This window comes from Enhydra lutris, unplaced genomic scaffold, assembly GCF_002288905.1.
Source record: "Enhydra lutris kenyoni isolate GAN:26980312 unplaced genomic scaffold, ASM228890v2 scaffoldscaffold10, whole genome shotgun sequence".
Taxonomy (NCBI): Eukaryota; Metazoa; Chordata; class Mammalia; order Carnivora; family Mustelidae; genus Enhydra; species Enhydra lutris.
In genome coordinates this window covers 32,650,573-32,665,586 of record NW_019154094.1, presented here as the reverse complement: position 1 = coordinate 32,665,586, position 15,014 = coordinate 32,650,573, and the positions used below count along the sequence as shown (strand labels likewise).

Below are 15,014 nucleotides of genomic sequence, written 5' to 3'. Positions count from 1 at the left end.
GAATAAACAAAACTAAACAAAACTTTGACCAGTTTAGGTTTAATTGTTCAATGAAAAACATCTGGAACAATATAAAACAAAAGGTGAAAACCTAAAATTCATTAATATCTGTCCTTTACACTATATATTATAAAATACATATTCAGAAAAAACAACTGTTTAACATACCTGGAAATTTTATGGGAGTGGTGTGTGCTACATTTTTAAAAAGACTGTGGACTAAATTGTTACAAAGACCAAAATAACACTAATACTGTATTTGCTTAAATAAATGTTTTGGGGGTTTTCTTTGTTGTTGTTTATCTTCCTTCCTTCCTTCCCTCCTACCTTTCTTTCTTTGTCTCCCTCTCTCTCTCTCTCTCTCTCTCTCTCTCTCTCCGTTCCTTCCTTCCTTCCTTCTTTCCTTCCATTTTTACTTGAAGGGACTATGGAATTCCAGTGTCAAGAGTTCACTCAGCATTATTTTCAATATTAGTGGGGGAAAGAAAATTCCTGGCCAGTGTACAATTTCACTATGTATTTTTTCTCCTGAAAAACACTTCCACTAATAATTTTTAAATCAAAGCTTCCTTTCTATAAAAATGCTTTAAACCATTCTTTGTAGAAAACTGGGGCACATGATTAAGCATTCTGAGGAAAATATTAGCAGTACTTGGAGACTTCTCTGCAGTGGTGTTTCCAGCCACTAAAATATGACTGATGTATTCCAATGTGCCTTGTCATTTCTGTGAAATTGTACTTTTGGTTTACTCAATAAAGCTGAGCTTCTCAATAAAGCTGGGCTCAGCACCTCAAATCCTTTAAACTGCCTTTTGAAGCCACAAAGCCTCCAATTATCTACCTATCTTGGTATTTCTCTTAGTAAATAGAAAACCATAATGGTGCACACCATCACTCTGTTGGAGAAAACAGATAGGCCACTCTCCATGCTGGTATAATAAAGACTTCTATCACAAAGAATAAACAACTAAATGAGCGGCAATAAACTTAATTTGCACATTAGATATGCTTTTCCAAGTTCCGACATTTCAGTTGAAAATAATGCTGAAGCAATGAGGCCTATAATTGAACATCCAAAACTTCTCCTGTGGGGAAACAAAAACAAATGTTGCCTGCAAACAAGATCATTTTTATAGCCTGCTGTTACTCTGCTTTTTAATAATTTTTCAAATGCCAGATCAAATCATTTCCCCTTTTACGTGATTTTCATGTACCTCTTAAGTGTATGTACACACTGTAATTTTATGCAAGTCCTCCAAAACGAAAACACCTAAACTCTCTTTTTGATTCCTTGTTTGTGCCTAAGGAACATGTCCTCGGATTACACTGGGCATCATCCGAGGCTCCAGCAAGGCTGGCGCTAATTGCGCTCCCAAATTCCCTGTTTGAATGAAAAATGGCTTTATTCTACTGCATGAGTGAAATAGAAATCTCTAACACACAGTGCAGATAACTTCAGAATCCTCTTAACGCAGATAAGCCATATCAGCTAAAAACTAAGCTGGAAAATATCTTACTCTTGTAACTATTATCTTTTTACATGTTATCTAACAACAACATTTCTTGCATGACTGGGGCTGATAAGTCAATTCAAAGAGAGATGATTGTTTCATCAGCTTTACTGAAATTTCTCATTTGCTCTTTACCACCTTATTACCAGTAAGGTCACTATATGCTGATTTTGGTGTGAGAAACAAAATTATATTTGACTCTGTAATGACAATCAGATGAACACCATAGACTAGAAAATACGAACACACACACACACACACACACACACACACACATTAAATCATTTTAAACAACCAGATGACTATACTCTTAATAGTCAGGAAAATGGTTGAATCAATGCATATTATTATAATTCTTTCTCAGATTAAAGCTTCAAATTTGTAGGTTGTAAAATAATAATTCTTCATCAGGAATAGTTTAAACATTCTTACTTGAAAGAGAATTAGCGATAGGAGTCCAGTTAAGAGGATATGCTAATGACAGACTTATCTTAGGTCCGTATTTACACCGCAATCCCACAGTTCAATAAATAATCATAGAATACAAATCAATAAAAAATAAAAAAATTCTAAAGACGCTTTTATTTGTAATGTCCACGTTTTTTGTTTATGTAGTTATTTTTAAATGTATGTTTTTATGTTACTCTGTATGTATGTATTTCTTTTTAACATGGTTCTTGTTAATGGCAAAGAAGCATAGAGATCCCCCTAAAACAGAACGTGGGTATTTCATGAAGATTAAAAATAACAAACACAATTTCCTTCTCATTATTAGATATAAATGAGTGAAAATTACTTGATATTCATGCATACTGATATATGCCCTGTTTGCATATGTAAATGATTCTCTTCTTTGTGCTGAAAATATTGGAACAGTGAGTTCTCTTCATGAAGTCTGTAGGATTTTCATGTACTTCACAATTGTTCCCCCTTGCAGAGTAAGGAGTTCTCTATGTATTAGAAATACATAACTACAAACCCTAAAATATGGAAAGTGAAAATATTTTAGAAGTTCATTATTTTCCTTTGATGCTCTTTATTGCAAAGTATCCTAAGCTTAACCCCTGAGAAACAGAAAACCTTCATATTTTAGGGCAAGAAAGTCAGAATGGAGATTATCTAAGAACTAAAGAGTGTAGGATAAAATCATCTCACTCAATCAATAATTATTTATTGAACACATACAGTTCCCAGGACTGTTCTAGGATTTGTGACATTTCTGCCTTCTTTATGCTTCTTTCTAGAAGAAGAGAAAGAAGGAGAAAAAAACCATAGACATGACAAATAAGTGAAGTATATAGCATGTCAGAAAACCAAAAATCCTACCAAGGAAGGAAGAGTGGTAAAGATTAGGGCGACCAGGACTGCAGATTAGGATAATTTTGTTCCAATAGCCCCAGCAAAGAACACTAGAAATAAATAAAACTTCATGGAATTTTTGTGTTTTGCTTTGTTTCATTTTGTTTTAAACCAAGCAATCTTATTTATTTTCTCCCTTGTCCAGAGAGTTGATCGTGTGTTTTATGGACTATGCCAAATTACAGATGAACTTGTTTCTATCCAAAGAACTGGGAACCCATCTAGAAAAAACATGGCTATGTTACAAAGCTGAAATATCCAACTGCCACCTTGAGAAATAAGCACAGTCCACCTTCTCCAGTTACATATTTATGTGAGTCCTCTTTTTTTCTTTTCACCCATTTTTTGCTAAAGGACATCATCATGATGCCAAATGTTTGAAACATTTGAGGAAGAGAAAGTAGCCATTGCAGTCCAATATATATAATAACTTTTATCACTGGAATGTAGGTGATGAAAGGATGCCCATCACTGTATTTTAGCAGTAAAACCAATGGTCCTAATGGATCACCAGTATTCTGCAGAAACTTTCATTGAGAAACTACATTTCTAGCACCAGTACCTTTGATCCTTTATATTTGTTTTAATTCCCTCTGGATTTCTCCATTCTTGGAAAAATTAACTGTGATTGCTGTCCTCCACCATATTTTAACCTTCTTCATATTTTAAAATGAATGGCTACCACCTGCACCTTCTTAATTTGAAATGAGGGAATAAATCTTTTTTTTCCCTTAATGTTGTTTTTCAGTATATGGGTAGTACCAACCATTTGCTGGAGAGATATCCTATCATTAGATACAGCTACAGCACATTCCTTGAAATGTTAAGTCCATCTCTGTCTTAAAAATCTGATGACAATACAATCTTAAGGAAGTAAAGTTTTTCCAAATGTGTCACACTGATAAGATTTTGACACAAGTTACATCAATCACATTTCCCCTGAGTGTTTTAGACAATTGTCAGCAGGCATAATGTAATATGTTTAAGACAATGTTGGCAAAAATATCTTCCAGGGATAAAGGTGGGTATTTTTTTTTCCTTGAGATATTTTAAAGAGTAGTTGAAATGTAGTAGCTAACTACTTTCTATTTAATATATTTATTTTTAATAGAAATGATGATAAAGCACTGATTGCTGAATTTAATTATTTGGGCTTAATTAGCTGTTCGAACTACTTTATCAAGACAGTCATTTTAATCATCCAGGAGGCAATGAAATGATAAAAGTGACATGTCTTCCAGTAAACATACTAGTTTTATGAGCTGAGATTCAACAAAGTAAAGTAGCAAAGATGGGGAATAGATACTTGAATACTAATTATGTCCCTTGGTGATAGATGGAGGTACATTTGTATTGATAGTAGCTTAAAAGTCTGAAGAACAGAGTATGCAGTTCTATCATCATAAATTATGTGAACTTATAGGTTTACCATGATGGCTATAATAATGATTTACACAGACACAGATATTTTAATTTTTTTTTCTCTTTGAAAGAAACTACTCATTAAAGTGTATGCAAGAGGGTCTGCATCTCACGAGCTATGCACCTAGAGTTATATAAATAAATGAACTGGTTATGAATTTGGCAACCTTATATCCATGGTAAAAATTTCATATAAAATGAGAGTTTCTGAAGGAAACTTAACCAAGAAAAATATTATCATCCGATTTTATCAAAATGTCCATAGCTTCCTACGTTAAGTCATTTGTGAAAATTCAAATGTTTTAGGTGCCAGTTTTAATTCTGTCTAATTACCCACTGACAGCATTTCAACTGCCGAAGTATTCACATCTGCTGTGGTATCCCACTGGCAGAGCAAACATACTATTAATGAATATGGGAACACGATTCTTAAATTGTGAAATCAAATATTTCACATATACAACATGATACAAGTTTCACACAATGATAGAGATTGTGATAGGTACACATATCTCCAATGTTCATCAAGCACAAATGAAGATAATAAAATACCTTTTACGACTAGGCTGCCAGTGTTCTTTGCAACGCCAAACTGATTTGTAGCTACGCAAGTATATGATCCGGCATCTGACCTAGTAACGTTATATATCTTGAGGCTGCCATCCTCTGAGAGAAACACTCTAAAAAGAAAATACATAATTAACAGAAGTAAGGCTCTTAAAATAAGCCTTAACCATCTATATTCATTTTAAAACATTACTAAAACCATAACCATACTCATTTCCTTTTATCCTATCCTTGACTGTGAGCTATCTCTGAATCCCCATAGTAGAATAAATGATATTTGCTCTTATTCTGACACAGTATTGATAATTACTATACTACCACTTGACTTATCATTGTTGATTTTGAAGCCCATTAAAAATAAAATGAATGCTTGATGCTACAATGCCCATTTGCTTGATTAATAACAAATGTAACTAACCACTATGCATTTTGAAAAGTCAACTCTCTGGTGAAAATTGAACTTGGCATTAGAGAAATGCAAGCTAATTTTCATGTTGTTTAGTCATAGCTTTAGAAACCTGCTCTTATTTAATACTTTCAGCCATCAAACAACAGGGTTCTCAATGATAATATTTGCCAGAGCTAGTGAATTGAAGGAACCATCTATATGGTTTCATAGCCAAAGGGCCCAGGCTTATCCTTTTACATGGCCTATACCATTAAAAAGGGTAAAAGCATAAAAAGAATGAAGCCTTCATTAATCAGACTGAATTAAACTGTCCTAAAATACATGCAATCATGTAGCACATAATGAAAGGATAAGTGTTTAAGAAATCCTAATCTTTCATAAAATGATTCTTAAGTTTTCTCTAGAACTCAGAAGTAATCAAAAGCAAATATCAGACCACTGCTGTAATCAGGGAAAACCCAAGATTGGTTTCTTGACAAAATCACTATTCAGTGTTTGAATAAGGAGCCAAAAAAAAAGGAAAAATTAAAGCATGTGTCCAATTTTATGTCTTATAAATATAATTAGCAACTTCCTAAAAACACGACTCTTAAAACACTAGTAGGTAGTCAGGGTTGTAAAAAATAAGTGATGAAAACTAATTTGTCACAACAATAATTTTAAAGGAAAGAAAGATATAACAATTGCCATGCATGTCATATCCATTAACAATACTAAACAGTATTTGTTTCATTGCAAATAATATCATTGTGCCTAATATGTGTATCACACAAAATGTAGCTAATATAATTAATTACCCAATTTGAAACCAAGAGAGTATCAGCCAACTACAATTTGTATGAAGCTAGCTTCTGATTTTGAGTTTACTATTAGTGCTGTGTTCCACATTCTGTCAAGTGTTCAGTTGGGGCCACATCTGAGTTTAGAATGTTCCATGACTTATAATCAGATTTTTGTTTAAGCCATTATCTTGGAGTATTTCCCCAAACAGACATTTGATATCTCACTTATTTTCTGAAATGTCTAGATTTCTTGGTTGCAATTTACATGAACAGTATGTGTCATACTCTTAATGACACAATAGTAGTAAAGCTATTCTAATATGCAGCAAACTGCTGGCCAAATATAATTCTGTATCTGATTTAATTAGAAGAGATCAATGTGAGAAGCATCTCGGTGTATCACCTATCTCCAGAATTTAGGAAAAATCAGGAATTTTCAGGAACACAGAAATGTTAAATTTTGGCCAGTAAGACAATTTAAGTGATATAAATTATATATCTGTTGATATCTAAAGGTCATCAGACAAATATCCAGCTAGTAATGCCAGTGTTTATATGTTATATTATTTTTCACTTAGCTTTCAGAAAAGAACAATTCATATAAAAAGTGGTTTAATATTACTACCCTTTTCAGGCTTGTGGTATATGTTCGACAACGTTAACATTTGTTGAATTGAATTGAAATTGTCATCATTGAAATTGATTATTTCTGTTAAAATCTGTTTGAAATCTGTTTGAAATCTTCAAAACCAACCGGTATTTCTCATGTGCCTAGCACTGTTTAAAATACTGAGAATGCAGACCAAGAAAAATTACAATCTGTCCAAGAGTAAATAGCTAATAAGTATTAGAGAATGAATTGAAAGTTACATATCTCTATATTATCTCTAGCACTCATCCTCTTTCCAGAACCATCTATAGTTACTTGCTGTAGACTAATTCTCCATGTTTATTTTGATGTTCAAGAAGTTCCTGTTGAGTCGTCATTAGATGCCCTTAGAAGAGTCATCTGTGTTTGCTTCTCAAAATGTGGTCTCATCCCAGACCTACTGAATCAAACTTTGCATTTAACAAGATATCCAGCAATCAGGATGAACAATAAGATTTGAGAAGCACTGATCAATTAATTATAAGTTCAACTTTGGCCTGTAAAGATTATTTTTATTTCTAAGCAAGAATCTACACTGTTTTCATAAGATTAATATGCAAAAATGGATAAAAGATAAAAAAGGTTAGATTCAAATATTTTATGAAAATAACCAAAATAGTAATCAAATTGATTTATCACTTATTAAAAATATGATTAAAAAATAATTCTCCATAGCAACCTAGGATATAGAAAACCAGAGATTTAACTATAACTAAAAATTTTATAACATGGTAAATAGTATATTTCAACTTATCATCTAATTTTTTAAATTAGTAAGAGATGGTAAAATATAGTAAGAAAACTTACTCTATGATAACATAGATGGAATCAAACCACATAATCATAGCCCTAATTTTATGCAGAATAATTATACAGAAAATAGTTTAAAAAAGTGAAATTTCAAGTTCTGTCACATATTAAAATACAGCTTAGCAGAAATGATTAAAAAAAAAAGAAATTATTAAAATAAAAGAAAGAAAGAAAGAACAACCAACTAAAATCAAACTGTACTAAACAGTTGACATTTTCAGGGAAGGAAGAAAGCACCTATAAAAATTAGCTGAAACATTTTAATTCATGGTTTTGTTAATATTCATAGAGAAATATAAGGACTGACTTTTCTTATTCTTCTTTTGGAATATTCTAAAAGGTAGTTTAAAATGGTATCTAGAGGGATAGAAAGGACATACTAATGAAATATATTTAAATATTCTATCTTGATTTCATGTAAGCTTCTTTGGTGTTTAAAACAAAACACAGCCACAAGCACTGATAAGCTTGACTATCAAAAAATTTGAGAAAACATTCTGGTAATAAAAATAAAGATTTTTGTGAATAATTAGTAAAGAGAATATAGTTATAGAGACAGAAGCATAAGGCAATCAAGTGATTACATAAAATATATATTTATATGTATATTAGGACCTAATGCAGAGATTATACTACTCATAGATAATAAAAGCCTAAATGAAAAAATGTGAGCATCATTTAATGTGGTATGGCTTCGAAAAATTCAAAAGCAATTTAGAAACAGAATAGAAACCCCAGAAATAAACCTGTGATTATAGGTCAACAAATCCATGCCAAAGGAGGCAAGAAGATTGGGAAAACTGGAGAGCTATATTCAGAAGGATGAAAATGGACTACTTTCTTACAAAAACTCAAAATGGATTAAAAACCCAAATGTGAGACTTGAAACTATAAAACTCGTAGAAGAAAATATATGCAGTAATTTCTATGACTCTAGTCATAGGAATGGTTTTTTTTTGCTATGTGTCCCCTGGTAAGGGAAACAAAAACAAAATTAGACTCTTGACCATACCAAAATAAAAAGCTTCTGCAAGGCAAACGAAACCATCAACAAAATGACAAGTCAACCTACTGAATGGGAGAAGATATTTGCAAGTGATATAATCCAGTAAGTGGTTAATACCAAACATTTATAAGGAACTTACCCAAATCAACACCAAAAATCCCAAATAATCCTGTTTAAAAGTGGACAAAGGACCTGACTAGACATTTTTCCAAAGAAGACATACAAACGGCCAACAGAAACATGAAAAGATGCTCAATATCACTAATCAACAGGGAAATGCAAATCAAAACCACAATGAGATATTACCTCACACCTGTCAGAATGGCTAAAATGACAAAGATAAGAAATGACGAGTGTTGGTGAGGATGTGGAGAAAAAGGAACCCTCATACAATATTGTTGGGAATGAAAACTGGTGCAGCCACTGTGGAAAACAATATGGAGGTTCCTCAAAAAATTAAAAATAGAATTATTATATGATCCAGTAACTCTACCACTAGGTATTTACCAAAGAAAACAAACACACAAATGCAAAAAGATATGCAACCTTATATTTATTGCAGCATTACTTCCAACAGCCAAGACAGGGAAGCAACCCAAGTGTCCATCTATGGAAGAATGGATAAAGGAGGTGTGGTATATATGCAATGGACTATTACTTGGGGGAAAAAAAGATCTCGCCATTTGCAACAATAGGAATGGATCCACAGAATATAATACTGAGTGAACTACTCAAAGGAAGCCAAATATCATTGATTTCAGTCATATGTGGAATGTAAGAAACAAAAGAAAGAAAGAAAGAAACAAACAAACAAACAAACAAAAAGAGTCTTAAATACAGAGAACAAACTGGTGGTCACCAGAGGGGAGGCAGGGGTGGGGGGGAGTGGGCTAAATAGATAAAGGGAATTGAAAAGAAAATTTAATAGCAATTTAAATATATAAATGGAAATGGAGCAATGCTAATACTTTCTTCCTTCTAAACTTACTCCGCAAATACTTACTAGTATCTACTGAGTTCTAGGCAGGATGTTAGATGTTATAATAGAAATAAGAGTAACAGGGTGTTAATTACCAAGGCCACACTTCTCTATGAACAAACGCAGTGGTCAAAATCCAAGGAGGTTATTACTACAGGTCAACTCTACACAGGCCCTCTACTAATTGTATAATAAATGTCAACTCAGTGAATCCTTAAGTCAAACCCCTGGGCTCACTATTGGTATCATCCCCAATTTCCTGATGGGGAAACTGAAACAAGGGAAGAAGCAGGAGTGTACTCAAGTTATTCACTAGGTAGTACAGGGCCCAGATTCCAACTTGTCTTTCTCTTTGGACCAGGAAGCGACTATCTGGGCAAATCACTTTCACTTCAAGTTTCCAAAGCATAGTTTACCAACAGTATAGTTACTAAGAACACAAACTTGAGCAGTTTATTCATTTTACATATGCATTCCTTTGTACAGAATAACCTTTAATATTGGAGACTCTACTCTCACCTTCAGAGAGTCCACGTGCACATTTTCTCAGGGTTCTAAACTGTTGTGACACCTTAAAGGCAAGTTTGATATTCTCTACTATGTGAGAGTTTAACCCTAAACATGCAGCAATAATGATGGCAAGACTGATACTAAGAATTATTTTTCTTCTTTTCCATGCCATCCTATGCAATAGGGTATTATTAGCAGAGTTATTAGCAAACATGGAGTTTCAGGTCAAACTGCTTTGCCTGTTACTGAATCTGAGCCTTAACATTTAATATTTATAACTACTGGGCCAAGTTACTCAACATGCCAAGTCCTCAGTTTCTCATTTGTACCATGTGGATAGGGATATTACTTGTGTCAGAGAGTCATGAGGAGTGAGTGACATAAACTATTTAAAATGCTTAGTTTAGCAGTAGGCCTGACTGCTAGTTAGCAGTCAATAGGTAGGTTTTAAATGAACCAGCTTCTCATTCTGCCAAAGAATATAGGCACTTCTGTAACTCCATGAACAGTGACAACATTGTTTTTTGTCACATTCCATTTTGAACAAAGAGAACTGAAAGATATATATCAGGCTCTTTGAAAGGGACCTAATGCAGGGAGACTCTTCCCAGCACTAAGTTTCGCTGCTTGAGACCCTTCACTGAATTCATGCATCCTCCCAACTGTGTTATTTGTCAAGTTACTCTTCCTGACCGACAATGTTCTCATTTTTATTTTGGGAAGGAATACAGAGTTGCTATGATAATTGAAATTAATGAAATGTTAGTGATTAATCTCATGCTTACTCTTCATTGGCACTAGTCTTTGGCTTTTGCTCTCCTTCATGACTCAGAGTGGGATTTTTGATTCTCATTTTGGCTCTGACTCATGCCTGATGTCTGAAAACTCTTTTGTCTGATTGGATTCAGCAGTACCTTTTAAGGTTTTAACTATCATGATTATTAGTCCTGGACTGTGTTGGGCTTGGTGTCACTGGGTTCTGAAACTCAACTTTCAGGGTTTGTATATTTCTTCTTAACACTTCCAATATAATCAATTCACAGTTAAGTGATAAACACCCTTCCTCCCCAGTCTCTATTCAAATATTCACTTAATTAGTGTGTTTCAACTGTTTGCACTATTGAATAGAAAAATTTCCCCCAAACTACCAAAGCTTAGTACTCTAGATAATTAAATCACAAATTAAGGCATTTGCATTTAAAATATTCTGTAAAAATTAGAATTTAAAGACATTACATGTGTAGATGTATCATGACCATTCAACATTTGAAAAATTAATAGCTGGCATTTGTAATGTACTACGCTATTCGTCTAATTGCATTGTGGGCTTTAAAAAGGTAGAAACTCAGTAGCTCAAGCTGTGTCTGACAGTCAGATGACATTGGTAGATTTTATGGTGGCATTAGAAAATAGAACATGTGGAAAACTGAACCAACAACACATGTAAGCATTTCAAGGTTAACTGATAAGTTGAAGGAACACTATATGAAGTGATTGAACATCCAACATTTCAGTCTACCTACTGTCAGGGAATGTTAGGAGCATAAACAGAAAACAAAAGTAATAGTCTACCCATTTGCCTCATTTCATACCTGTTGCCTTCTACTTGATGTGTTACTATGAATGAAATACCAGGAAGATGGACTACCAATGAAATGAACTTGTGGGACTCTTTTACCTGAAATGCATGTCAAAAAGACTACAGAAAGACTAATGTGGAATGTTTTTTCCTGTGTTGCGTGTGATAAGCTATCTATTATAAACCTCTTAAATATAATAGAGATTATCATTCACATCTAGTTATGACTACAGTGAATCTAATATATATCCAATCTTTGGTTAACCTACATACAGAAAACAAATCTGTATACGTAGATCCCACATGAATAAAAAATGATGAAGGCTCTATTTTTATTTGTTTGTTTGATATTAACCATAGCCCAACACCAAGTTTGAGGATGCAGAAGATTAGCAATAGCTAAATTTCTTAAACTACAAGAAATTAGGACATTGGGCAATTATAATTTCTTATTGCTGAAACTAGAGCAATACTGCTATTTTTGTAGTTAGATTATTAACTGGAGTATTGCTTCCAGTTCTGTCTAAAGATAATACTGTAGACCATGAAATTTTAATTGACGGTCTAATTTTACTGATATCTAGAAAATGTAAAATAGATTGGATTAAAATGAGTTAGATATGAAGTAGAAAAATGTGTATAAATTCTGACTCTACACAATTTAGGTTTTAAGTAAAATGTCCCACTGGAATTCATTTTAGATCAAATATTGGTATTACATTTTAATAATTTTAGCACCCGATTATCATAGCTAAGGTGTGATAGGTATGCCGATTTCACTGCCACTTAATAAACTACCTCTTAAAAATTCCTTATTTTAACAAGCTACAAAAAATGACTGACATGATCTACAAACAAGTAAATATCAAAGCTAGCTCATTTAAATCAAAGTAAAGGTTCTCATTCTCCTCTTTTTAAGGCAATAACTTTAAATGACTCTAATGGTAATTATACACAGGAAATAGCTCACTCCTCTGGCCAAGGGAAATTTAAAGATGTAACCAATGGATAAATGCAACCCTATTTTATCATTCTTTAAAAGACCATCAGAGCAGTAAAAATAAAGCAAGAATGAGATCACACACACATACACATGAGAAAGAGATGAAGATGGAACAAAAATGAAGTCCTATCTTAAGAGCTGACTGCATGGGTGATAGAAAATAAAATCTAGCCTCTCTATCAAGTGATGTAGATCATTCTCAACACAGCACAACACACAATCTTCAGTCAGTTCTAAATGAGAGGAAACACAGGCTCTTCCCAAGTACCTAGCAGAGGATTTGCCCTCCAATCTGCTTACCTGAATCCCACCCGTCTTCCCAAGCCTACTCTGGATTCCCACTGTTAAAGGCCCACCTTAGGCATTCCCTCAGGTTCTCTCAGTACCGCTGGCTGTCAAAGGTCCAGATAATACAGCCCCATCATAAAATAGCAGCCAGCATATAAGTCCCTTTTTCTTTCTTTCCAAAGACTGTTCCCACATAGCTTCTGTCTAGAGATAGTCTGTGTGGCTGACTGATGCCAACTTACCAGCTGTGTGTTTCTGTTCTTTTTTTTTTATTATTATTTTTATTAGCATATAAAGTATTATTTGCCCTGGGGTCTGTTCTTAAAATGAGTCCATATCCAATGCAATAAAATATGATCCTATATTGTTGTCTCTGTGTACCTGCCTCACTCTTAGCGGTTCCCCAGGGAACCTGGCTAAAATATGCAGCTTCTTGACCACAAACTGCAGTAGTTTCTCTTCCTCTCTCTCCACATATTAAAGATGAGTAATTTTCTGCATAGCAATAACCTGATACACAAGGAGGTTTAATACTTTACTTAACCACAGCCAGGATGCAGGTCTTCTGATCCTGAGTTAGTCCTTTTCCTATTGAATCATTATCTGAATCATTACGATACCTTGTATTTTGAATTTTCCTTTTTTTAAGTTTTTTTTTTTTTTTAAGAGCAGTTTTAGCTTTGCAGTAAAATCAAGAGAAAGGTACAGATTTCCCGTATACCCCCCATACATGCATAGCTTCTCACGTTATCACCATTCCCACTGGTGGTACACTTTTTACAACCGAGGAATCCATATTGGCACATCATAATCATCATAATCACCCAGAGTCCATAGTTTACCTTTGGACTCACCTTCGGTGTTGTACATTCTTGGGATTTGGAAAAATATGGAATGACATGCATCTGTCATTGTAGTATCACACCAAGTATTCTCACTGACCTAACATCCTCTGTGCTCCACCTGTTTATTCTTCCCTCCTCGAACCCCTGGCAACCACTGATCTTTTCACCGTTTCCATAGTTTCGTCTTTTCCAGAATATCATATAATGCAATCACACAGTATGTAATCTCTCGAACGGGCCTCTTTCACTCAGTAGGATGCATTTAAAATCCCACCATTTTCTCTTCATGGCTTGATAGCTCATTTTTTTTTAGCACTGAATAATATTCCACTGTCCAGATGAACCCCAGTTTATTGATTCAATTGACTTAAGAGTATCTTATTTGCTTCCAAGTGTTTGCAAGATTGAATTATGACACTATACATTATAGTGTGCAGACTTTTGTATGGACATAAGTTTCAAGTCCTTTGGGAAAATATTAATGATAGTGATATTTGGGTTGTATGGGAAAGTATGTTCAGTACTATAAGAAACCTCTAAACTGTTTTCTCAAGTGCCTATACTATTTTGCATTCCCGCTAGCAATGAAGAAGCGTTCCTGCTGCTCCACATCCTAGCCAGCATTTGGTGTTAGTATTCCAGATTTTGGCCATTCTAACAGGCAGGTAGCAGCATCTCATTTTAATTTGCATTTTCCTGATGAAATAAGATGCAGAGAATCTTCAAATACATGTTTGCCATCTCTGTATCTTGTGTGATCTTTGGTGATGTGTCTCTTAAGGTCTTTGACCCATTTTTCTATTGGGGTTGTTTTCTTATGAATTTTAATCACTGCTTGCGTATTTTAGATAACAGTTCTTTATCAGATGTATATTTTGAAGATATTTTCTCCTAGTCTATGGCTTGACTTCTCATTCTGTTGGCATTGTCTTTTACAGTGCAGCTTTTTTTTTTTCCTTAATTTTAATGAAGTCCAGCGTATTATGTGTTTCTTCCACGGGTCTGCTCTTGCTCTATTGGAAAAGTCATGGCCACACCAAAGGTCACCTAGGTTTTCTATTTCCTTATCTTCTGGGAGTTTTATAGTTCTCTGTTCTACAGTTGGGTCTATGGTACATTTTGAATTAATTTTGGGGAAGGGTGTAAGGTCTGTGTTTAGATTCATCAATTTTTTTTTTTTTTTTTTGCTTGTGGCTGTTCAATTGTTTCAGTACCATTTGTTGAAAAGACTATCTTTGGTTTGCTGTATTGCCTTAGATCCTTCACCATAATTTTCTTTTTTTTTTTTTTTAAAG

General features: G+C 33.9%; 1 protein-coding gene across 4 annotated transcripts in view; it reads right to left on the bottom strand.

The window, feature by feature from the left end:
* The window catches only part of LOC111144105 (contactin 6), a 303,309-nt gene that overhangs the window by 41,607 nt on the left and 246,688 nt on the right, over nt 1–15,014 (bottom strand). For all 4 annotated transcript variants that reach the window (XM_022498236.1, XM_022498237.1, XM_022498240.1 and 1 more), the window contains one exon: nt 4,845–4,972. In XM_022498236.1, the coding sequence (XP_022353944.1) occupies nt 4,845–4,972 (128 nt within the window). The remainder of the gene's footprint in view (nt 1–4,844; nt 4,973–15,014) is intronic.